We start from the raw sequence: 25,363 nt of genomic DNA, 5'->3' as shown, positions 1-25,363 counted from the left end.
AGGCCCTGCCCATCTGTTTCCTTATTTTAAATCAACACTGTCCTTCCTCTGGACTATGAGAATCGATGGCTGTGGAAACTGAGCTCAGCGGTGGTTCTGACCCTGCCCACTGGTCCTGTGGTCCAGGCCCCCTACAGACTGAGTGTTCCTGGGTTGCACATGTGCTTGCTGGGATGCCTCAAGCAGTCCCCCTGATCTCCAATTTCTGGTTCAGGTGTGCTGCTCCTGGACCAAGAAGGGGGCTTCTGGTTGATCCACAGCGTTCCGAACTTCCCTCCACCTGCCTCCTCTGCTGCGTACAGCTGGCCTCCTAGTGCCCGGAACTATGGGCAGACCCTGATCTGTGTATCTTTTCCTCTCACCCAGTTCCTGGATATCAGTGAGTGGAGACGGGGAGGCAGAGTGAGTCCCTGATTCCCAGGCTAGAGTCTTGGAACAGTCCCTCGTTTTCTTCTCCCCTTGCCCTCCAGGCAGACAGCTGACCTACACCTATCCCCTCGTGTATGACCACAGGCTGGAAGGGGACTTCGCCCAGAAATTCCCCCACCTGGAGGAGGTAATCAAGGGCCATCACGTTCGCCAGGGACCATGGAACAGCAGTATAACACTCACATCAAACCAAGGACACGTGTTCCAGAGCTTTGCCAAATTTGGAAACTTTGGAGATGGTGAGCCTTGAGGTTGACGGAGAACTTTTTCTGCAGAGGGGGCGTCTGGTGTGTCCATGGCCGAGGGCAGGTCATGGCTAGGGACTAGAACACCTTGGAGTCATAATCACATGAGAGGTAAACAACCAATATACCTGTGTTCAAATATTGGTTTCTGGCTGTGTGACACACGATTTAACCAGGGCCTCAACTTACCTTTTTGAAGAGTGGGAATAATGGTATCAACTTTAAAGGGCTGTTGAGTGGCATGATGTATATAAAGCATTTAGTAAGGGCTATTAGTCTTAATGTTGTAATTCCCCAGATTGCCAGGAACTGATAACTGAGGAAACAGCTCAGAGATGGGAAGGGGCCTAGGGAATCCCTAGCAGTGATCCTGACCCTGTCCATGTCCTCTTTCCATCTTCTGCAGACCTGTACTCTGGCTGGTTGGTGGAGGCCCTTGGCAGTGACCTACAGGTCCAGTTCTGGCAAAGATCTTCTGGCATCCTGCCCTCCAACTGCTCTGGGGTCCAGCACGTACTGGATGTGACCCAGACGGCCTTCCCTGGGCTAGCTGGGCCAACCTTCAGTGCCACAGAAGACCATTCCAAGTGGTGTGTAGCCCCAGAAAAGCCCTGGGCCTGTGTGGGTGACATGAATCGGAACAAAAGAGAGGAGCACCGGGGTGGGGGCACACTGTGTGCCCAGCTGCCCGCCCTCTGGAAGGCCTTCCAGCCTCTGGTGAAGGCATGGGAGCCCTGTGGAAAGTAGAGCAGGGCCTTCTCTCTAGGAAGCCCAGCAGAGCATATAAGAGCTAAGGCTCAGGGGCCAGTTTGGACTTCAGTTTGAATCTGTTTAGTCTCTTCCTATCTGTTTGGCCTTAATCATGTGCCTTAACCTCTCTGTGACTCAGTCTACTCACCTGCAAAGTGGGAATCATAGCACCGCACTCAGGATTGTTGAGGAATAAAAAGAAATTGGTAAATGAGGCTGCTAGTCTTTTCTTCAGGTGGGACTCAGAAGAGCACTGCAGTTTGCTGAGGGTCTGGGGGCAGCTGGCACATAGGTGAGACACAAAGTGGGACCACAAGGAAGGGCCGACCAAGACTCACCTCCCCTCTTTATGGTAACCGGGACTGGAGTTCCACCCCTCAACAAGCACACAGGCAAGGGGGAGGAAACATGATGTCCTGCCTTGCTAGGGGAGGAGGGGCGAGCTCTAGAAAGCTCACACAGCACGGACGCACTTTATTTATATGTGTACATATGTATACAGGCGGCTGTACAGCGTGGGGCCAGTGGCTCCCTTTGCTATGGGCCCGGAGGCATGGGGCAGGGCGCCCCTTTTTTGGTCGGGGCTGCTGGGGGCACAGCTTCAGCAGGGCACCGGGAAGTCAGCGCCACCTCAGGCTTGGTGGTGGGGACCAGGAGGGAAGCAGGTGGGGCTGCGGGCCCTGCACTGCTGGGTACATTCTTTGTTAGGGCTTGGGAGGGGGTCTGGGGCTCTGGGGAGAGCTTGGGAGAGGCAGGTTTGGAACGAGGCCCGCTCAGCGTGGTCCGCTCCTCCACCACCTCCAGCACCCAGCGCTCCCGGCCCCGCGGGGCCTCAGGTGCGGGAGGTGCCAGGGGTGCAGATTCCTGCAACCCCTTGGAGTCCACACTTGGGAGTTGTGGCACCTCAGCCTTGGCCCCAGACCGCACAGGCTCTACGACAATGGGCACCGGGGGCGTGCCTGCTTCGCCGGAGCTGCTGCGCCGGCCCGTCTCGTGTTCCTGCACCGGGCTGAGCGCCGCCTTGGCCACGGCCCTGGCCGCCCCGCCCGCGCCGTCCTCTGTCTGCACGCTCTGGTGTCGCGTGCCGCTGGCGTCCCGCTCCAGGGTCCGGCCCCCGGGGGTTGTCGCGCGGGGCGGAGTGCAGGCCTCGGCGCCACCCGGGGACTCTTTCTCCTTACTCGAAACCGGCAGCAGCGGGTCCGCGCCCAGGCTCAGGGGCGACTCCTGGCGGCCCAGGCGGCGGACGGCGACCTGCCGGGTCGCGCCGGGACCCTCGACAGGGGGCGTCTCGCCGTCCGACTCGGCGAGGCTATGCAGCGCTAGCTCGCCGTGGAAGTCCTTGCGGAAATCCGGGTGACCCACCTCGAGGCTGTGTTTGCGCAGCGCGCCCTTCTTGTCGGCGCCCAGCGAGGCTCCCAGCTTCTCCGCCGATTGCACGCGTTTAAGGAGTGGCGAGCGCGGGGGCTCGGCACTCTTAGGGCGCGGGCGCACCACTGGCGGCGACGAGTGCAGCTTGGCCGGAAAGCTCTGCGTGGTGTGAGAGCTGCCCACCGTGTGGCCCGGCAGCGGCGGCGGCGACGCCTGTGTCGGGGACGGCGTGTGCGCTAGCGGCGACAGCGGGATGTTGCCGGCCGACTTGCAGCGCGCAGAGCGGTACTGGCGGTGCAGCTTCGGCGACAGGCCGTGCAGCGTGCTGGGCCGGATGTGGTGCGAGGCCGACGACGCTGGCGAGTTGGGCGTGCTCGAGGCCGGCGAGCTGCTCTGGGACGAGGCGCCTGTGGACGGGCGAGAGAGGACGATGAGCGCCGCGGGCGCCGCCAGGGCACCGGCCCGCCACAGCGCGCAGCTCGGCCCCCGCCCAGGCTCAGGGCCTACCTAGGTAGGCGGAGTCAGGCGTGGAGCGGTAGCTGTGGGTGGGCGAGCGCGCCGGCAGTCCGTGCGTGGGCGAGCCCGGGAGGCTGTCACTGGACGACAGCGAACGGTTCAACGACGACAGAGAGCGGCTAGTGTGCAGCAGGTTCGACTGCTTCGTTATCTTGCGGAAGAGGGAGCTACGCTTCTTGCTGGAGGACAAGGAGGGGACCACCTTCCCTAGACCAGACTCCAGAGCTCCCGGCTCCTCCCACTTCAGGACTTCAAGGTACCTCCTGGAACCACCCACCCTTTCTGACCCCTCCCTCTTCAGCTACCACACAGTTCCAGACCAAAGAACTTCCTTTAGCTCCGTCCCACTTGGCTCCTCCCACCTCAGGTCTACCCGTTCCTTTCTGACCACTCACAGTCCAAGCTGGAAACACCCATCAAAACAGAACCAACCTTTTCTGGCCCCGCCCACCTGTCTAGCCCCTCCCTCTCCAACTAAACTCACCTGTCAGAATGGGAAGAAATTCACTGGGCTCAGCCAGGCTTATCTCAAATCCCCACTCACTCCTTGTCCAGGTCAAACCCACTGATCAAAACAGAAAACTCTCCTGGCTCCACCCACCTCTTCTAGTTCCTCCTACATATAAGGGAAGAAATTATTTCTACTGGCCTGGCATACTCATCCCAGATAGAAATCTCTTCTCCCGGCCCCTCTCAGTCGCCTAATACATCCGGCAAGGCAGAATCATCTCCTGGACGGCACCCTCTTAGTCCACATCTGCTGGCTCAGCTCTGCTCCCACAGTGCCTTTCCTTCAGCCTAGGAGCTTGGTACATCCTCCTTTCCTGACTCCTCCCGCTTTCCCAGCCCCTCCTTCTCTGTTGTCTTGGTTTTGCTCTTCACTTGGTGGCCCCGGCCACCTTTCCTGTGAATGTCCCTTCTCCTGTCCTCACCTATGCCTCTCCCACGTAAGCCCTGGCCATCGCTCATAAACTGGAGTGTTCCAGGGGCCTGCTGTTTATAGCCCCTCCCACTGCACTTGGCCCCACCCACCTCTCCTGGCCCTCCTTGGCAGAGGGCCGCTTGTTCCTCCGAGCCATTTTGGCCTTGTAGCTGCTGCGCCGCGCAGGGCCGATGCGAATGGAGGTATTTTCGAAGGGCGTGGTGGTCACGGCTACTTTGTTGCCACTCTGGGGGAAGAAAGGGGGAAAGTTCTCTGCTGGAAGCTGCTCTGGCAACTCCAACTCCCCGGGATCTCCCCCACCCTTCGCCCCACCCTCGCCCCAAGACAGTTGGCGCTCTCCCATGGACTCACCTTAAGGATCAGCTCGACGACCTCAGGATGCACCATGCCATGCACAGGCTCCCCATTCACGTGGGTGATGAGGTCCCCGGCACAGAGCCCTGCCTCCTGGGCTGGGCCCCCCTCCTCCACGTGCTGGGGATAGGGAGCCCCACAGGAGCAGAATTAACAGGCTTGGTAACAAGGAAAGCTCCCTGAGCTTATGTGCCAGACACCTAGCTCTGCAGGCACGGTAATCTTCATAACAGTTTATGAAATAACAGTTATTCTCCCCAGTTTACAAATGAAGAAACTGAGAGTCAGAAAGGAAAAGTTACAGAGGAGGGTCACAGAGGAGTCTCATCCAGGTTGCCTGGTTCCAGAGTTTGAGCTGTCCCTCACCCCTGGGGAGGGTGGGGGGTGTCTCTCTCCCCACCCCCACCGTAGAACACAGGCTCCACCCATTAGTGCTCACCCAGACAATGTGGTGTACACTGTAGACATCTGAGTCACCCATGTAGACGCGGATAGCACGCAGTGTGAAGCCATACTTCTTGCCCGAGCGTTGGATGGTGATGGGGGAGCGAAGCCCACTGACAGCTGGTGAGTAGTCCCGACTCGGTGAGGAGTCCCGTGAGGACGGGTTGGAGGAGAGAGATCGTGGGGACATGGGGCTGGCCAAGGGTGAGCTTCCATGGGGGTCCACTGCAGACAGACCCATGGTCAGAGGTCAAAGCCAACAGACACAGGTCTCCCTGTGTCCGCTCCTCCCTCCTCCCAAGTCAAAGTCCCAGAGCTCTCACTGGCCCATCCCAGAGCCAGTCACTGTGGACAAGGAAAATGCACCTGGCACCAATCGGGGCAGCCCCTCCCCTGCCAGGCGGGGCCCAGTGTCACCTGCAGGGATCATGACAGACAAGGCAGTGGCCGAGGCTGACTTGATGACTTTGCCCCCGGTTCGAGAAGGCCGCTTCTCTACCACCGGGTCTCCTGACAGCTGCTGGTGCCGCGCCCGGCGCAGAACCAGGTCATTGGTGGCTCTCAGGCCTGATGGGTCCCCATCCTTCGAGGATGGGCAGAGGTCGCCTGGGCGTGGGCGGTCGGCTGCAACAGAGCAGATGGGTTAGGGGTCACTCCAGGGTTATAAACTTCTTGCACGCTGTTCCCTCTGCCTGGAATGCGCTTCCCACTTCTCTCCCTTGCTGGATTGTGAATTTCATGGGAGCAGGTAACATGCGTCACGAACAGCTCCTGACTCAGAGGAGTGCTCAAATACTTTTGTTGACTGACCATGGAAAACGGGTCTTCCTCATATTGATGAGAATCCCAGATTGGAGTGTGAAGAGTACACGAGAACTTGCATAAACAGTACAGGCTCATTGAACGCTCATATATGATCCCTGAGGAATTGGGGAAGGCGGCAGGAAGGGGCACTCACTGGCCTCCGGGTCCCCGGCGCTGGGGGTGCCATCCCCTTGAGCTGCCTCCTTGGGGGCCCGCGCATCCAGCGAGCCTGGGGGGTCGGAGCTGGGCCGAGCAGACCTGCGCAGCCGGGCCTCATCCTCGTCCTCCTGGGGGGCGCTGAAGCGGCTGGGCTCCAGCAGCGCCGAGAAACGGCGGCGCGCGCCCAGCGGAGGACTGGCCTCCCCCTCCAGGAAGCTGGCCTCGGACGCCGAGAAGCGCTTGCTGCGCAAAGGGGGCGTGGTCAGAGGAGTTACTCCCCTTCGGGTCCAAAAGGACCCAAAAGGACCCAAACCCCAAATCCTGCCCCTGCTCACATCTCCGGGGAGCCCCCTCTCCAGGTCTTCTCGCGCAGGGTCAGGCCACCTAGGCCTTCCCGCTTGCCGGCCACCTTCTCCTCTGGGCCCTTGGCGCTCGGCTCCCGCTTGTTGGTCCCCGCTGCTGCCACGGGGGTCTTGGGCTCGTGCTGCGCCAGCTGCTCCATACTGCTATACACCTTCAAGGACGGATGAGTGGTGATGGAGGCAAGTCCAGCCCCCAGGTCCCGCCTTCCCTCCCGAACCAATCGAATTCCCGCTACTGGACCCGGCCAAACTACGCTCCGCCCCAGTAAAGCCGGGGGCCCAGCCCCCCAATTCTGGGCCGATCCCGACCACCTACAGTTCTTCAGTTCTGGCCCCACCCCACAAAATTAGGCTCCGACCTATTCTAGACCCTGCGCTGCCCAAGCCCCAAAGAATCTGCTCTCCTTCCTGCCCCGCCTCTCCAGGCCCCGCCCAGTTATGTGTGCCTTCGCCCAAGGCAGGTCCTGCACGCCCCCTACGTGCTGTTCCTAAAAGCGAGACGTTGCCCAGCCTCGCCAAGGCCTGGCCCAGCCCCCTCCATCCCCAGGCCCTGACCCCGCCGCTTCCAGATCTAGCCCCGCCCCACTGTGGGTCCTCATTTCCACAACTGTCCAGGCTCCCGTTAGATTCCACTCGATGCCAAAGGTCGGTTCCAAGACATCCAGCGAGGATGTCCCCCCGCCGCCCCCGCCCAAGCCTCATCATTCCCCGATCCTCACCGCCTCAGTAACTTCTCTAGTCTGAGACCTTGGGCCTGGACCCTGCTCCCCATAGCCTCCTCAGCCCCTGGCCACTTCAGGCCCACCTCCATCCCGTACTTAAACACAGGTCCCACCTCCCGACGGTCTCACCCCACCCCTATCCCCACCTGGCCTCACCTTGCTGAAGCGCGGGGAGCAGGAGGAGAACTGGCGGATCTCCACGGGCTCCTCCTCCGTCGTGTCGTCCTCGTCATAGGAGTTCACATGGTGATACCTGTCTGAGCGGGCTGGAGTGGAGGTGTGGGTCGTGACCACGGGCATGGGTCCACTCCTCAAATCACACCCCATCGGAGCCAGGTTCGGGTCCTGCAGCCCCGGCCACGCCCCTGCCCCTTTCTCGGATCAGATTTAGGTCCTTCCCCCTCGCTGGGTCCCCGTCCCACTCTCTGAGGCTTCGTCTAGCCCCGCCTCCACAGAGGCCACATCCCCAGATTGCACCGAAGGCTCTCTCCACCCTGGCTCCGCCTATGCCAGCCCAGGCTCTTGCCTCGTGCCGCGTCCTAGCACCGCCTCGTAACCTAGGTCCAGTCCCAGTTTTAGAACTTAATCCTGTCCAAGCCCCACCCCTACCCCAGCTTCCTTTCTTACCTTCTTCTCAGACTGAGCCCCGCCCCTATGCCAAGCCCCGCTCCCAACACAACTTCAGCCCTCTCCTCTCGTCTAAGGGGCTAGTCTCCTACCCAGCTGCGTCCCAGCCCAGGCCATATGCAAGCGCCCCCTCAAATGATCCTACACCCTGTCCCCGCTCACTGTCAAAGTAGCTGGTGTCATCCTCGGACTCCAGGTGGGGGATGAACTCAGCCTTTTGCCTCAGCAGCCCTGTCCAATCCAGGTCTCGAAAGAAACTGTGCTGCTTCACCTCAAAGGCACCGCCTGGGGAGGAAGGGGTGTAGGGTGTAGGGGAGGGAATTCTTGCGACAGCTATGGCCAGCCAAGCAGCCCAGCTCCCCACCCATTTTCTGGCCCAGGGACACAGCACTGGGAGCCCTGCTCCCGGACAACAGACCCCCCAGCTCAGATTCTCTGTGACCCCTCACCTGCCCCTAGCCGGCCCAAGGGGTTGGTCTGCAGGAGGCTGGATATCAGGTGCTGGGCATCCGTGGGCAGGGCCTCGTCCCCCTCGGGCCACAGGATGTCATCTGCAGAGCAAGGTATAGGGCTGGGGTTCGCTTCTGGAGTCCATGAGGCCCTGGGCCAGCCCATGTTTCCATGCCCCCGGCCTGCCCACCACGGAGGCACGCACCACTGATGACCTGTCCAAAGAGCTCTTCAGGTGTGTCTCCAAAGAAGGGCACGCAGCCCACCAGGAACTCGTAGAGAATGATGCCCATGGCCCACCAGTCCACCGGTTTGCCATAGCCCTGGCGCAGGATGACCTCGGGTGCGATGTACTCTGGGGTCCCACACACCTGGGGGCAGGACGTCAGCCCACGCCCTGGCCACAGGAGGGGCCTCCCGGGGGAGCAGTGCCCCCCGCCAGGCCCTGGGCCCCACAGTCCTGCCGGGTCACTCCACCCGAAGTGACCCCCACTCCCGCACACACACCTGTTTGTCCAGGAACTCCCGGGCGTCCTTCTCAATGTGGCCCTCATATAGGTTGGTGGTTAGGCTCATAAGCCCCATCTTGGAGAGGCCAAAATCCGTAAGCTTGATGTGCCCCATGGAGGTGATAAGGAGGCTGCAGAAACAAACTGAGGTCTTAGAGGCCAGGACCATCCACTTCCCTCCTGGCCCTTCCATGCCAGGGCCTCCCGAGGGACAGGGAAGGAGTGATGGGAAAGGTCAAGGCTCACTTGTCAGGCTTAAGGTCGCGGTGCACGATGCCGTAGTTGTGCAAGTACTCGAGCGCCAGCACTGTCTCAGCGAAGTACATGCGGGCCATCTCCACAGGTAGCGCCCCAATGTTCTTCAGCAGGGTGGCGCAGTCCCCCCCTGGGGGTGAAGGAATAGGCCCATGTGAAGAGGGAGGTACCCCTGGCTCAGAGCTGAGCACTCAACATGCACCGTAGTACCGAGTCCCCATCTCACATTGCCCCAATTTTATAGCTAAGGAAAACTGAGGCTTCGATAGGGGTCTCCCTCTCCCCAGCTTGCACAGGGACTGCCCTCTACCAGGCTTCTCTTGTCCTCTTAGCCATCCTCCAATGTCAGTATAATCAGCTGATTTTACCCAGGAGGGGACTGAGACTCAGAGAGATGTTGGGTCATGCAGGGAGTTGACGGTGGAGGTAAGGTTTGGTTTGGGCCAAGGCTGCCTGCTTATCTACTGAGTTTAGGCCCTTGATCTGGAGTCTGAAACTTGAGGGTCCGGGGCCTTAATATATAAATTACTTGCCCCCACCAGATTTACTGCAAGCAGCATTCATATTTTAGTCTCCTTCGGTGTCCATTTCCCCTTTTTCTTACAAGGGTCAGATTTCCTTCCAGGTTTAATAGCTGGGTCAGCATGTAACCCAAGTTGCGCCAATGACTTTTCCCTATTTTTTCACAAAGATTACTAAGCCCACAGAATGTAAACCGGAATCTGTTGGATAGTAACCTCACTATATCAGGGCCTGTTTAAAGGGAAGTCCACAGAGCCAAAATATGGAGCGATTACTAATGACATGATTTGAGCACCTAGATACAGCCATTCCTGAAGGTGACCTGGATTTTTTCTATCACAAGTCAATAAATTTCTTTCTTTCCTTTTTTTTCTCTTGAGCCAGATTTATCTATGTCAGAAACTGATGAATCAGACTTGAAGCCGTGCCCTCTGCAGTGGAAGCACGGAGTCCTAACCACTGGACTGCCAGGGAATCTGAATTTGGGCACCAGATAATCCTGACACACACTTGTGCAGAGAATAAAGTGCCCATGTGGCCATGGTCTTCTTGAGCCTTATATCCCTTGTTGCCAACCTCACTATATGAAACAACCTTGTCTTTTTTGGCTTATTTTTCTTGTTTATTGTATGTTTATACAGACTTGAATGTTACCTACATGAGGGAAAAGTGTGTCTGTCTGGGTATCCACCAGCACCCAGCACAGCATGTGGAATGAGGGAGATGATGAGGGGACACCTGTTGAGTGACTGAATGTTCAGTTAAGGCTCGGAAGTGGCACAGTTGTATCCCTGTGAGGTCATGTACGTGTCCTAATAACCATAATACATGTCTGTTTGGATGATAGATGGATTAATACTGGGGATGGATAAACAGATGAAAAACCTATACATTGGTGGTTGGATGATTGGATGGATGGTAAATGGACAGATAAATTGATGGATGAATTGTGGATGAATAGATGGATTTAAATAGCTTGCTAGATAAAATGAGATAGCTGCTAGAATGGAGGTTTGGATGAATGAATAAAACTAAGAACAGTAAATGGATGGATGGAAAGAGGGATGGATAGCCGATGGATTAATAAATAGGTAAATAGGTATTGGTGGAGGGATGGATGGTAAGTAGTTAGGTGAATAAATAGATAGATGAATGAATGTCTAGATATAGAAAAAGATGGATTGATGGAAAACAGATGTACAATACAAGCAATGAACCCTAATATAAATTACGGACTTTAGTTAATAATTATGTATCAATATTTGTTCATCAATTGTAACCAATGTATCATACTAATACAAGATGTAAATAACACGGGAAACTGGGGGGAGGGGGAAGCGAGTATGTGGGAACTCTCAGTACTTTCCAATCAATTTTTCTATAAACCTAAAACTGCTCTAAAAAGTGAAGTCTATTAATTTTAAAAAATAGATGTAGGGCTTCCCTGGTGGCGCAGTGGTTGACAGTCTGCCTGCCGATGCAGGGGACACGGGTTCGTGCCCCGGTCTGGGAGGATCCCACATGCCGCGGAGCGGCTAGGCCCGTGAGCCATGGCTGCTGGGCCTGCGCGTCCGGGGCCTGTGCTCCGCAAGGGGAGAGGCCACAACAGTGAGAGGCCCACGTACCGCAAAAAAAAAAAAAAGATGTAATATAATATTGTAAATCAGCTATACTTGAATAAAATAAATAACGATGTAATGGATAAACAGAAATATGGATGGACAAACAGACGGATAATCAAATGGATGGATGGATGGAGAGATGGCACATAGATATATGGATAGAAAAACAGATGGATTAGCAAATGAATAGATGAAATGAAGGAAGGGTGGATAATTGGATGGATGTATCTATATTGAGAGAAATGAAGATAAGTCAATAGATGGCTGGATATAAATAAACAGATGGAATGGATGATCAGTGACTGGACGGATAAATGGTTGGATAAACATACAGGTGGCTAGTTAATTTGGTGACTGGGACTCAGGCAGGCCACCCCCAGCAGCCCTGACTAGCGAGCATCCCCTCATCTTCCCTGCAGCCCTGCAGGCAGCCACACCTTCCACATATTCCATGACCATGCAGAGGTGGCGCCGGGTCTCAAAGGAGCAGAACATGCCGACCACAAAGGGGTTCTCAGCGAAGGTGAGGATGTCGCGCTCCACGAAGGCCTGCTGGATCTGGTTGCGCAGGATCAGGTTCTGCTTGTTGATCTTCTTCATCGCGAAGCGCTGCCTCGTTTCCCGGTGCCGCACCAGGTAGACGGCGCTGCAGGGGGAGAGAGCGAGGACCGGCCATCACCTCCGAGACACCCGGCCTCCGCCACCCTCCCCCCGCCAGAGCCCCGGGTGGCTCACCCGTAGGCACCATTGCTTATGAGCTTGATGGTCTCAAAGTCATTCTCTCCAGGTGGTTTCTTAGCCTTGCTGCTTCGGCCCTGCAGGGGAAAGATGGAGACCACCCCATCATCATCATGAGACTGGCACTCTTGTTATTCCACCTAACACATGGGGAAACTGAGGCACAGAGGGGGTGGGTGTGTCCTTCATCCAAGTGCCACAGTGAGGGAGTAACAAAGTCAAGACGTGAACCCAAGACTGGCTGACCCTGAAGCCATATATTGATAACTAACTTCTCTCCATTAGGAAAGAAACATACAAAATGGCTAATCACTCTAATATATAAAGAGCTCTCAGACATCAACAAATAAACTAACAATTGAAGAGAAAAAATAGGCAAGATATGTGAATTAGAGTTAGAGCTCTTAACCATGTGAAAAAATGTTAAACCTCACATATAACGACAAAAAGGCAAACTAAAACTACACCAAGACACCATTTTGCACTCAGAAGATTGGCAAAAAAAAAAAAGAAAAAAAAATCCAAAAAGCTGACACTCTGTAGGCAAAGCTGTGGGGAAACAGATACTTTTATACCTTGCTGTTGGGAGTATAAATTGGTACAGCCCCCATGAAAGGTACTTGGGTGTATATCAGAATTACAAATGCATGTTCCCTTTAATCCAGCAATTTCACTTTTGAATTCATGCTACAAATATGCTTGCACATGTGAAAAATGACCTATGTACTATCCTGCTCATTGCAAGACTGGAAACAATCCATACACAGGAAATTGGTTAAATAAACACATGAGGGGATATAATCTAAAGGAATATTGTACCGTTGTTTTGTTTTGTTTTGTTTTGTTTTTGGCTGCATTGCGCCGCATGCAGGATCTTAGTTCCCCGACCAGGGATCGAACCCGTGCCCCCTGCAGTAGAAGCATGGAGTCTTAACCACTGGACTGCCAGGGAAGTCTTGTACATTTTTAAAATGAGGAATATCTCTGTACACTTATTAGAAAGTTCTCCAAAGTATTTTGTTAAATGGGGAGGGGGATAAGGAACAATATTACTGTATGCTTTTGTGTAAAAAAGGGGACAAAATATAATCATATTTGAGGTAATAGGGATATGGGGGACAAGAGTGGGTATAAGATTTTTCACTGTATGTCCTTTTAAAAAATAATATTTATTTTTCTTAGGGACAAGAGATTTATTACATAAATATTTCACAAAAAGATCTATGAGATATAAAAATATTGGACTCTACACTCCTAAAAATGTAGCCCAAAAGAGTCTGACCACAAACATTGACAGAATTACAAAGAGAAATTACTCAAAACAAGAATTTAACACATGGCTCTCAGAAACTATCAGATCAATCCGGCAAAAAAAAAGATGAATAGGAAGATGGAAGATTTGAATCACTCAATTCACAAGTTTGATTGAATGGAATTACATAGGATCCTACAAACAACAATTAAAGATAAATACCTTTTTAGAGTTTTAGACTTTTGAGTGATGTCATTCCATTACCTATTCAAAAAATTAAACAAATGGCATGTATAATGAGATTCAAAAAATATGTATATATATATATATACATATATATATATATACATATATATATATATATATGACAGATGTGTGTGTATGTATGTGTGAATTCATAGACACAATTTGAAACAAAAGTCACAAATCCAAATGCCTTCATGGGCCAGGCATACCAGGTAAGAGCCATGGGTGGCTGGGGTGTGGATACCCCATATCATAGGCTAGCCCCCACTCAATGTCAGCTGGTTCCATCACAGTATTGTCAGAACTTCTAATTTTTCAAAAAGGCACAAACCCAGATTCTAATTTTAATCTTCTGATTTCTATATTTTGTTTCACATTTTTGAAAACACTAGGCAGCTCAGAGAAAACACATGCATGACCATTATGGTGGGCAATCTCCACCAGATATGTGGAACATCTACCAAGTGTGGTTGGCCTGGGGGGTGGAATTATAGAAATTTTTACTATGCTGAGCTGTTAACACACAGAGACACTCAACCCACTCAAAACTCCATGCAGTGTTCCTCAAGAAATTAAAAATAGAATTACCATGTGACCCAGCAATTCCACTCCTAGATATGTACCTAAAAGAACTGAAACAGTTGTTCCAACAGATACTTGTACACAAATGTTCATAGCAGCACTATTCACACAACAGCTAAAAGATGGAAACAACCTAAATGTCCATTGATGAACGATGGATAAACCAAATGTGGCCTATTTTATTCAGCCATGAAAAGGAATGAAGTACTGATTTATGCTACAGCAGGGATAAGCCTTGAAAACATTATGCCAGACACCAAAGGCCACAGAGTGAATGATTCCATTTATATGAAATATCCAGATTCAGCAAATCCATAGAGACAGAAAGATCTAGAAAGCAGATCAGTGGTTGCCCGGGGCTGTGGGGGAGGGAGGACGGGGAGGAACTGCGTAATGGGCACAAGGTGTCCTTTTGGGATGATGAAAATGTTCAGGAACTAGACAGAGGTAACGGCCACACAACATTGCGAATGTAGTAAATAACAATGTTATGTGTATTTTACCATGAAAAGAAAAAAGCCTACGGAGGAAGAGCTATTATTAACCCATTTTAGAGTTGGGGAAACTGAGGCTCAGAGTGGGGACCAAGAGGTCCACCCAGCCTGAGGACAAAGAGCCAGGAGGTGAGCCCCGACCAGTCGGGCCAGACCAGAGTGTTGCCTGCTGGGCCACCTGGCCTTACCTCAGAGAGGTCGTCCTGCTCAGGTGTGTTAGAGCCGCCACTGTCCTGTTCCTCCAGGTGTACCACATCTAGGAAGGGAATGAGAGTGAGTGGAGACTGGGGTCCCAGCTGGTTCACCCACAGTCCCCTGCACCCAGCAGCCAGCACCTGGAAAGGGGTCACGGGTGAGGCCCAGCTGGCGGATGATGTAGCGGGGGATGTCCGTCTTGACAAGGTGGCCCTCCTTCGCATGGCCCTCGGCTGCCTCCAGCAAGTGGTAGAACTCCTCGGGGTTGAATTCCTGAGGCAAGGCAGGGTGCGCTCAGGGTGAACTCCAAGGTGTCCCAGCCAACCCCTCCCCAGTCCCCCACCAACTGCCCCCCGCCCATGCCCAGCCCCCTTACCAGGCACTCCAGCAGCCTCGCTGGGCGTGAAATGATAATGAGCAGCTTCTTCACCAGCTGAGTGACAAAGGCCACCTCCAAGCTCTCGGAACGTTCATAGGCCTGGGGTGCGGGGCATAGTGGGCGTGGGGTTCCCAAGTGCCTTTCCTGAGCCAGGCTTCTCTCCCATCCCCACAGGAACTGACAATACTGCTGCTGTGTTCCCATTTTACAGATGAGTAAACTGAGGCCCAGGCCACATGGTAAAAATAATCATTATTGTTACAGCAAACATGGTCCTAAAACCTTCACTCACTCAATTCATCTTCAAAACAGCTCTATAATCCAGGCAGAGTTAAAAATCCCTCTGCCTGGCACGCTCTCTCCTCAGATCCTTGCATAGCTTCTTACTTCTCCTCCTTTAGGTCTTTGCTCAGTTGTCAACTCCTCATGGAGGCCTGCCTTGACCCCTCCAATCCAAAATCACACCCCACCACCTGGTAGGACTCTCAATCACCATTACTCTACTCTCCATTCCTGTTTTCTATCAAACAGGCCACATATTAATTTATCTATCATGCCTATCAAAGTCAGGACTATGGTGAGGCAAATGAGGCAGTCACCTTGGACACAAAAACCCTCAGTCTTCAAGATAACTAATATTTTAATGCACTATTTGAAAAATCAAAATTAATGCAGAAAAAAATGATAAGCAAAACTTATTTACTCTTTGGCCATGAGGCTTGTGGGATCTTAGTTCTCTGACCAGGGATTGACAAGGGATTGAACCTGGGCCCTGGAAGTGAAAGCACCGAGTCCTAACCACTGGACCACCAGGGAATTCCCAGAAAAATTTAAATAAGGACAGGATCCCAGAGGGCTGGGCCAAACCATACTGGAGCTTGAATCAAAAGGAAACGTGTGGGACCATCTCTACATGTTTTTATGTTTTTCAAATGGTTAATCATTTTAATGAAAACAGTATTACTGATTAGTTCGTTTCCATTAAAACCAGGAAAGTTAAATTATAACAAATTTTGGTTTAATTATAAATAAAATATTTAAACTTAATGTTAAGCTTTAACATAATTTTTTTTCAACTTTTTCAATAATTAATGTTCTGAAGGGGGAAAAAAATCACCTGCCTCATCCTAGTCTCAGTCCTGATGCCATCTGAGGAGGTAGCATTTGAGTAAAGACCTGAAGGAGGTGAAGGATGTTAAATTCCTGCTTCCTGTTTGGGGGGTTGGGAGGGATAAATTGGGAGATTGGGATTGACATATACACACTATTGTATGTATAAAATAGATAACTAATAAGAACCTACTGTAAAGCACAGGGAACTCTACTCAATACTCTGTAATGACGTATATGGGAATAGAATCTAAAAACGGAGTGGATATATGTATAACTGATCCGCTGTGCTGTACAGCAGAAACTAGCACAACGTTGAAAATCAACTATACTCCAATAAAATTAATTAAAACAGTGAAAAAAATAAAAGAAACTTTTAAATTATTACTGTCAATATCACCAAATTATGTGAAAATCTTGGTTATAACAATACAGTGATTTTGATGAAATAAAGGCAAAAGGTGCATTTTGTGAAATATATACGTATATATATAAATTCCTGCTTCCTCCGTCAGACCTAGAGTGGGACTTTAGTCTTTCTCCTCCACCCTTCAATCCACACTAGCCCCTTGGCATGTGGCAGGCGCCCCCTGAATGGATGTGGGATGAAGGGAAAGTATGGGGCCATTGAGCCTGATTTGGGGGTTCGGAGCCTGAGGTGTGGCCGGCCTCCTGGTGCACTCACGTCCTGCAGCAGCTTCTCCAGGTTTTCCTGCAATTCGTAGAAGTATACGGTGGTGATGAGGCCGTCGCGGGACTTGGTCAGGCAGTCCCGGGCCAGCTCGATGATCTGGTGGTGAATGAAGCTGAGCACGCCGTCGGCCAGCGGCAGCACGCTGTCAGGTTCGTAGGCGCGGGCGAAATCGCGCAGCTTCTCTTCCATCTGCGCGGTGGCCTGTGGGAGGGACGGAGACAGGGCCGGGATGCCGGCGCGGGGCTCAGCCCAGAGGCAGTGGTTGCCAAAGCCTGCACGGCGCGGCGCTGGCCGCCAGGGGGCGCGCGGAGCTAAAGCGAGCGAGGGCTCCGGGCGCCCCGCTTCCCTGCAGCCGCCCCCTGCCCCGCCTCACCTTCGGGAACCTCTCCTTGTAGACATGGTTCATCATCACGATCTCGTTGTCGTAGGAGGAGGGGGAGCGCCCGGGGCTGCGGAGAGAGAAGCCCATCGCGTCCAGCCACCTTCCTCCAAAACTGCAGACAGGCGTCTCGCAGGGCATGAGCCCCCAGACCCACCAGCTTGGACGGGGAGGGGGATGCAGGCCCACCTGAGGCTCCGCGAGCGAGGCCGCACGGCAGGGGAGCGGCGGCCACCATCCTCATCCGTGATGCTCTCGGTGCTGCCGAAGTGTTTGGAGAGGAAGTGGAGCTCGTCCACGGTGGGCTGGTAGGGCAGCTGGTGCAGGCGCTCCTGGGAGGAGCTGGAAGACTGGGGGGAGGGGCGGGGCCGGGGTCAGAGCCACCACGTTCCCCCACAGCTCGGGACCCTGGTCTGGGACCACCGCGTCTGGCGGGCCACCGAGCAAGGCCAGAATCTGGACCTGGCTTATGATCCTTGGATCCCAAGGCTCAGCTTGGGATTCCTGGCAACAGAGGGGGGGCGGGGGGGCAGGGACAGACACAGATGAGAACAGTGACACAGACATGAATGTGGCCCGAGGGAGCCTGTGAAAACCTGAGTCAAGTCTCATGCCTCCTCTGTTCAGAACTCTCCATGGCTCCCACCGTACTCATGGTGAATGCCTAAGTCCTCCCCACAGCCCACAAGGTCTTGCAAGATCTGATCCTGTCTCCTTGCCATCACCTCCTCCCACTCCCCCCCTCACCTGCTCTGCTTCAGCTGCACAGGCCTCCTTGATGGTCCTTGAACAAACCAGGCACACTAGTGCCTCAGGGCCTTTGCACTGACTGTTCCCTCTGTCTGTGACACAGCTACTATGGATCACTTCTCCTTCAAGTCTTTGCTTTAAAGTCACCCTTCGGGAGGCCTCCTCTGACCACACGCATCATTCCCTCTCCTTGCCCCAACTCGTTTCTTCTTGCTGACTTCTTATCTCATTACTTACTACTGTACATCTTTATGACTTATTTGTTACTGCTGTCTGCTCCTCCAGGGCAGGGATTTGGTTCTGTTTGGCCCCAGTCAGGGCCTGGCATGCAGTTGGGGCAAACACAGACCCACAGACATCAATGGAGAAACACAGGGACAGCCACCAGATTCTGCAGGCAGGATGATCTTTTTCAACATGATATCACTCACTTTCTTGCTTAAAACTCCCCAACCCATCATTATGTATTAATCTTTTCAGTGCACACAATCTATGACCTACAGAATCAGTAGGTCAGACTGAATTTTTAATTTAATTTAATATAAAGCAAAACAGCCTTTCTGTGGCTTCCCACTGCATTTAGAATAAAATCCACCTCACGATCCTGGCCAAGAAGTCCCAGCATGAGGAGGGTTGCTGCCTGCCTCACCTCCATCCCTCCACTTCCAACCCAAAGTTCCAGCCACACAAGGCTATTTTCACCTTTCTAAATGTGAAAAGTTCTCTGTTGCCTCTGGGAGTTTGCACATGCTGCTCCCCTTTGCTGAAACACCCTTCCCTGCCTTCTTCCACCTGCCAACCCCCTGCTGATCCTTTGTCTTGGCTTCAATGCCACCTCTTCCAGGAAACCGTCTTTGACCCTCCCTCCAGCTCAGTCAGGTGCCTCCCCTCTGCTATCATCCCCTTGCCTTATGCTACCCCCCATCACAGCTCTGACCACCCCAGCACCCCAAGTTATAAATGCCTTCTTACTGATCTGTCTCCTCCCATGAGGGCTTTGTGAATCCTTGGGCCCAGACCCAGCTTGTAGAGCCCCACACACATGACAGTCATGTGATAAAAGTCTGCTGAACATCATACCAATGTATGGATGAGCGAACCAGAGAGACATGTAGAAAAGAGGGCAGATGGAGAGAGAGAATTTGGGTACTGCAGTGGGGGAGCAAATGGGCTCTGGGTGAAAGGGGTGTGCCCTGGCCAGCTGCAGACACTTGGGCAGTTGGCTTAATACATGAGCCTTAATGTCATTACCTGAGGTAAGTAAAATAAGTAAGTAAAATAAGTAAATAAGTAAAATAATTAAAATAAGTCCGAGGTAAGTAGGACCCCCAAGAAGATATGTTGAAGATGGAGAACAGGACCTTGGAGGGGACTTGGAACTCACTAAGAGACGGACAGATGACACCCTCGGAGAACAAGAGAAACCCAAAGCTCTCATTTAGGCCAGTCCAGCCGGCCCCCCGTGGCTCCCACCCACCGGCCCCGCCTGCCACACTCACCGAGACGGTGGAGCTGGGCGTGTTGGTGCCATAGCCAGACGAAGGGAGTGAAGCCAGAGACCAACGGCGTCCGTCCGCCCTGGAACCCAGCCGACATGCTCAGAGGCCGCCAGGCCCCACCAGACAGCCCCATTCCTCAGAGTGTGAGAGAAACCACTGGCCATGGCCAGAGCAGGAGGTGGGGGAATATATCTGCACTCTGAGATTCCTGAAGTCCCTCAGGGTCAAGGAGGTAAAGAGGAAGTCTTCCAGCCAGGTACCTGGGACCTGGAGCAAAGATCAGTCTTCTCTGCTCCTTCCCATTTATACTCCTTTCCTGTCAACCTCATGCCAAACAAGCCCCCAAAGTGAAAAGCCCACTCAAGGAAGTCATCCCAGAGGGACCCCAAAAGATGACCGCTAGAGGACCCCCATGAGAAAATTCTCAGAGGAAGATCACTTGGGTCTTTTCAGAGAAGAAATATTCCTTCCTCATACACACACACACGCATGCTCCCATAGACACAATCACTCTCACGGCTACATCCATTAGTACTACTGTTACTAGTACGGTTGAGTTCACACACTGTAAGTCACACGCATTCACACCACGTGACTCTTCAACACAGACACTCACATGCGTTCACTGTTCCATACATGGACCCAAATATCACATGTTTCCAGGCTAACACACAATCATACATGAAAAAAGAGACGTACACTCACATATAGACATATATACTTACAGAGACCTGGTACTCATACACTCTGACCTACACACACACTCCCCCACACAGTCTAGACTTTCACATTCACGTGACACACATTGAAGACACCCTCACACAGTCAGTCACACATTCAAACTCTCAGAGAGCCACACACTCATTCACACTCCCACACAAATTACGTATTCACATGGAGACACACATGGAGGTACATGTTTCCTCAGCTATTCACACACACATTTACAACCCTAGAAGCACACAGTCACACACGTTCACTCTCACACGCTGATACACACCCACGGATACAAAGACAGGCATGGGCTGCCTCCCATATTCACAGCCTCACAAACTCACACACATCCCCATCAGCACACAGATTGCACACTCACGTGGACACACACTCCCATGCACTGGAATCCTCTCTCCAGGCAGTGACCTCGCTCAGCTCACCTGCTTCCCAGCTCACCCTCCATGTAGGTAACCACATCCGGCCCAATCTTGGAGCCCTTTTCTGGCTCCCTATTGCCCTCAGCTGAATTCCACCGTCGAAGGGAATCCCCACTCTTCCAAGGGAGCCGTCCTCTGTCCCCACAGTCTCCTGTGACTTGCACCCCACAGCTTTCACCAGCCTTTGCGGTGACCTGCGTTGCCTCCCCAACTCAACTCCAAGGATAGAGAAGGGATGTGGTTCACCCCATATCCCAGGTCCCAGAACACAGCAGTTGTTCAGACGCTTTTAGAATGAATAAAGTTCAAAAAAAAAAAGAGACCCACCCAAACACCCTGGTGACTCCTCAAAGATTCCCCCTCAAAATTCAAAGAATCTCTCTCCCCCAATCTCGACAAAGCCCCCCAGAAAATTCATCTAAGGGACACTCCAGAAACCCACAGAGACCCCCGGATGGAAACCTGAGATTTCTCCTCTTGGGCCCTCGAGAAATAGCCCTAGGGGCCCTCCCCCACGTCAAGGACCAAGTCCTTCGATGGGCATCAAGCAGTCTGCGCTTGCGCACTTCCTCCCTGCTTCCCTGTCCTGTTGCTATGGAAACGCCTGGCCTGGAGAGCGAGGCTTGGGAGACTAAGACCCAGGCCCCATAGCGCAAGCGCTTTCACTCGGCGGCAAAGGAAGCCCCGCCCCTTCCGTGGTTCTGAACTGGTGGTTGGCCCCGCCTTCTTATAGGTCCCGCCCCTAAGACTGGGTGCCTGTTCCCGCCAGGACGTTGGGGCACTCTGCGGGTCCCGCAGGCCTGACTCAGGTGCAATTAGAAGGGGAACAGATGGTGGCCCAGACGGTGGGTAGGGAGGGTATGGCCAGGGTTCTGGGGCCCTGGGGAGAGGGACTCACCTTCGGGAGGAGGCGAAGGAGAAATGGGCGGGGGTGTTGGGGGAGAAGTTACGGGGACTGTCCAGGGGACTGCTACCTGTGGCGGAAAGAGAGGGATCTTCAGGCTTGGGATAGAAGGCAATCCCATCAAACCTCCTGATCCTCAAAGCGGGTTCCAAACAGCAGTTTGTCCCCTCTTTAGTCTAATCCCACCCACGTATGGGTGGACCGCTCCCCTTAGCTGTGGCCCTGACTCTCAAAATGTTTTGGCTACCGAGTCAGCCCAGCCCCTCTCCAGGCCGATTCCGTCTTTTTCGGGGTGGCCCCGCCCCTTAGGTATGGCTCCTCCTTTCTGCTCCATCCCCTTTCCAATCAAGCTCCTCCTGGGCCTCCGCCCACAAATGCCCGTCCCCCTGCGGACCGGCCAAGCCAACACAAGGATGGCTCCGCCCCTTGTCCAATCCCGGTCCTCTCCGTCTAGACTCTGGACCACCACTCCTGTGGCATGGACACACCCCTCGCCTGTGACCACGCCTCCTCTAGTCTGGCCCACAAACCCACCACCTGTCTCACCCAGGTGTCCAGGCAGTGGGGAGTGGGGTCGCGGCAGCGTGGGCGAAGTGCTGGTCAGGATGAGACTTTTCCGGTTACTGGTGCGGCAGCTGCGGGGAAGGCGAGGCAAGGGACCGGACCCGGCCGTAGCCCAGTGAGTTTGTGGACCCAACCCGCAGCCCTCCCATCTCAGATCCCCACCTGTCTCCCAACTGTGTGTGCTTGGATGTGCTCCCAAAGGACTGCTCAGAGGAGGAGGCAGTGGAGGCCTCGGTAGGACTGTGTATGGGAGGTGATGCGTATGTGTTGTGTATGTGCAAGACTCCTGGTGTGGATCATGTGTGACCATGCATGGCACAGTGTATCAGTCAGGGGGTGATAGTCATGTCCACGTGATACTAATGGAGATACTGAGTGTCTGTGTGTCTTTGGGTCCTTGCGTGACATTCGCTGTGTGTATCCAGGTGTGGCACCCGTGTGTGAATTCAGCACTGGGAGCATCCTAGTGTGATATCATGTGTGACAGTCCTTGGGTTTATCTTGTGTGACATGACCTGTGGCTTTGTGTGTCTATATGACACAGTGTAACGCCACTTGTCCATGACTAGATGTGCCCCTGTGTGCTGTAAAGTGTGAGTGATGCATGATTTCTGCTACGTGTCTGTCTTTGTGTAGCAATCTGAGTCTGTATGAGATACTGTCCTTGTGTCTGAGTGTGACATTCACCATGTGTGTTCCCGTGTGGCATCTACTGTGTGTGAGTTTAACACCGTGTGACACTGGGCACGTCTGAGCATACCACTGTGTGTGACATGGATGAAAATGAGTGGAAACCTGTGATGTTGTGTGTGTCTCCGACTCTGCAAGATTCTGTGTCTGTTATTCTATCATCCGTGTGGCACAACATATGACATGCTTAGGTGATATCGTACATTGTGCCATTGCACGGATGTCATTGCCACACATGTGTCTGTGTGCATTTCAGGTGGTGTGGATCACCAGGCATGTGACATCTTACAGAGTGTACACTACACTGTGCCTGTGGGCTTACTTGTCTGTGTGATGCTGCGAGTGTCCTTGTGTGTCTGTGCGTGCCTCTGACCTATGGCCACCATATGGCTGGGTACGCGTGGCGGCTCCCGGGTGTATCTGGGACACTAGGGCTGTTGTGTGTGTATGTGTGTGTGACATCATGTCCTGAGTGACGCTGTGTGTCACTATTTTTCGTATGAGGCTGTGTTCTTTGGGGGGCGGTTGTGCTATTATAAAAGCCCCCCCTTTCATTCTGCCCCTCAGGATCCCAGCTTCCAAAGAGGGACCCTCCAGCCCCTCCATTCTCTTCGCACACACCCCCCTCCCCGGCTCAGTGACTGAGCATATTCGCGCGGCCAGAGCACGCGGCATGGGGGTGGGGGGAGGCCAGGCTGCGGCTATTGTTCTGAGGGTGCTAAGCCCCCCACCCTCCCCTTCTTCCTCTACCCTCACCGGGCTGCCGGAGCCCGCAGCGCCATCAGACAAAGGCGCCTCAATCCCCCACCAGGCGCAGCCCCCTCCCCCCGCGGCGGTCCTTTCTAGCGTGCAGTCCCCCCAGCCTCAGCCCACACTGCCCCCCATTCAGCCCCATCCCTGGCAGGAAGGCGCGAGCGAGCACCTCTGGCGCAGCTGGACCGGGTGCAGCATCCCGGGCCCCGCCCTGCAGCAGCAGCCGGAGGGCGGCTTTGGGGGAAGGGCCAGGTCAGGGTCTGAGGGATCGGGGGTCTACCTCTTGGTGCGACGGAACATACTGCCGCCAGGGAAGGAGGGCATCGAGAAATTGGAAAGCGCGGTCCAGAGAGAGTCAGACATGACCCGGCGGCGGCGACATGGTGGCAGGTGCGGCAGCGGCGGCGGCGCGGGGAGCAAACGCGCGGGGCGGAGGCTGGAGCCGCAGCGGGCAGGGTAGGGCGGGGGAGGGGAAGGCCTGCGGCTGCCGCTAGCCAGGAGGGGGCGCTGCAGTGCACCAGCGCGCCTGGCCCCGCCCGCGCGCCCGCCTGGCGCCCCCACCCGGGCCGGAGAAGGGGCGGCCAGCCCCGCGCGTTTCTCCCCAGGGCTCACCTGCTGCTTTTCCGGGGCAGGGGCAAATCTTTCTGGAAGGCAAAGGAGCAAAAGGATAGAGGTCAGCGGGGACCAGCAGCCACTGCCCAAAAGCCCTGTCAGCCCACTGGAGGGGTAGAGGTGGGATGGGACAGGTCCTTCATCAGCATGGTCACCTGCGCCCTTGGCCATGAGGTGAGGGCTGGGCTCCTAGGGGAAAAGGGTACCAGGGTGATTCCTCTCCCGACCCCCAGAGGCCAGCAGAGGGCCCCCTATAGGACTCCTGAGCTGGCGTCTCAGTATGTGTTTGTGCAAATGAAAACATCCAGGAGTCGTTATTTGAAAAATATTTCTTGAGCACCTACTGTATGACAGGCCCCGTGCTAGGCACTGGGGACACAGCAGTGAATGAGACAAAAATCCTGCCCTTTGGGGACTAGCATTTAAAGGAAGGAAGCAGACAACCAAGATTAACATAGAAGTGAACGAAATAATTTTAGACAGAAATAAATGTTATGAATAAAATTAAGCAAGGTGATGTGATGGAAAATGGCTAGGAGGGGGACATGATAGTTACAGAGGTCTGCTCTGTGGAGATGATTTTTAAGTTTGTTGCTGAAAAATAAAAGTCAGCCCTGGGAGGCTCTGTGGAGAGAGCATTCCAGGTAGAGGGAATTGCAAAGGCCTGGAGGTAGGAATAAACTTGGCATGCTCAAGCATGAAAGGGTGAATGACTGGATGAATGAATGAATGACTCCTCCACACCTCAATGGTTCTACCCCACTCTCAATCAGATTCACAGAGTTGGGGTGGGGATAGTTAGGGTGGCTCAAACTGAGATTTGACATGGGAATCAGGTGATGGCTGGGTGGTCTTTTTCGGTAATGGCAGTGATAATAATTGGTAGGTATTGGGACTTCCCTGGTGGTCCAGTGGTTAAGACTCCGTGCTTCCAATGGAGGGGGCGAAGTTCAATCCCTGGTCACGGAACCAACATGCCACACGGTGTGGCAACAACAAAAAAAGTTAGGTATTAACTCTGTCCACATCACAAGAAGGTTGCATTCTGTTTGTCAAGTACACAGGAAACCACTACAGGGACCAGAAATTACAGAGGTCTGGACCCTTTTCTGAGAGCGCTGGGGAGAAGGGGCATCACCTTCCACCCAGTTCTGTGTCCACAGGCTAAGGTGAATAAAAGGGATTGGGTAGGGCTGCAGGCAGAAAGATTCAGGTTAGGGTTCCAAAAGCCATTTGGTGGGGACTCCAACCAGGGAGAAATGAGGAGTGTTCTAGGATTTTTCTAGAATC

At 53.6% G+C, this 25,363-nt stretch overlaps 2 protein-coding genes across 3 annotated transcripts in view; one reads left to right on the top strand and one right to left on the bottom strand.

The window, feature by feature from the left end:
• DNASE2 (deoxyribonuclease 2, lysosomal) overlaps window positions 1-1,635 on the top strand; it is a 2,474-nt gene extending 839 nt beyond the window's left edge. The window contains exons 4-6 of the mRNA XM_024767693.1: window positions 215-379; window positions 471-668; window positions 1,081-1,635. Coding sequence (XP_024623461.1) covers window positions 215-379; window positions 471-668; window positions 1,081-1,421 — 704 coding nt within the window. The 3' untranslated portion in view covers window positions 1,422-1,635. The remainder of the gene's footprint in view (window positions 1-214; window positions 380-470; window positions 669-1,080) is intronic.
• Window positions 1,636-1,873: 238 nt separating this feature from the next.
• On the bottom strand, window positions 1,874-23,925 carry MAST1 (microtubule associated serine/threonine kinase 1). Of its 2 annotated transcripts, XM_024767601.1 has the most exons (26): window positions 23,742-23,925; window positions 22,001-22,089; window positions 21,449-21,524; window positions 19,400-19,478; window positions 17,340-17,500; window positions 17,145-17,220; window positions 16,763-16,972; window positions 14,965-15,066; window positions 14,729-14,861; window positions 14,582-14,649; window positions 11,817-11,896; window positions 11,519-11,727; window positions 8,929-9,067; window positions 8,681-8,813; window positions 8,379-8,544; window positions 8,173-8,274; window positions 7,886-8,008; window positions 7,253-7,362; window positions 6,348-6,526; window positions 6,008-6,255; window positions 5,467-5,673; window positions 5,045-5,274; window positions 4,603-4,725; window positions 4,341-4,477; window positions 3,300-3,487; window positions 1,874-3,199 (listed from the first exon to the last, which is right to left on the bottom strand). In XM_024767601.1, exons 1-26 carry the CDS (start codon window positions 23,822-23,824, stop codon window positions 1,962-1,964), a joined length of 4,689 nt encoding a protein of 1,562 aa, XP_024623369.1. In that variant the 5' UTR covers window positions 23,825-23,925; the 3' UTR covers window positions 1,874-1,961. The 2 variants fall into 2 exon arrangements, with proteins under 2 accessions (XP_024623369.1, XP_024623368.1); XM_024767600.1 differs by lacking the exon at window positions 23,742-23,925 and having other exon boundaries at window positions 1,890-3,199; window positions 22,001-22,328.
• Between the last annotated feature and the right edge of the window lie 1,438 nt (window positions 23,926-25,363).

Source organism: Neophocaena asiaeorientalis, unplaced genomic scaffold (genome assembly GCF_003031525.2).
Source record: "Neophocaena asiaeorientalis asiaeorientalis breed wild unplaced genomic scaffold, Neophocaena_asiaeorientalis_V1.1 scaffold87, whole genome shotgun sequence".
NCBI lineage: Eukaryota > Metazoa > Chordata > Mammalia > Artiodactyla > Phocoenidae > Neophocaena > Neophocaena asiaeorientalis.
The sequence above is the reverse complement of the archived record's forward strand: the minus strand, read 5'-3'. Positions and strand labels throughout refer to the sequence as shown.

Excerpts from the sequence above, each read along its gene's own strand:
- MAST1 (XM_024767600.1), bottom strand. The coding sequence starts at position 22,328 with ATGGTCACACATGATCCACACCAGGAGTCTTGCACATACACAACACAT. Across the intron at positions 11,897-14,581 it reads AGCAGGACGACCTCTCTGAG|GGCCGAAGCAGCAAGGCTAA; the intron begins GTAAGGCCAGGT and ends TTTCCCCTGCAG. Across the intron at positions 7,363-7,885 it reads TGACACCAGCTACTTTGACA|CCCGCTCAGACAGGTATCAC; the intron begins GTGAGCGGGGAC and ends CCTCCACTCCAG.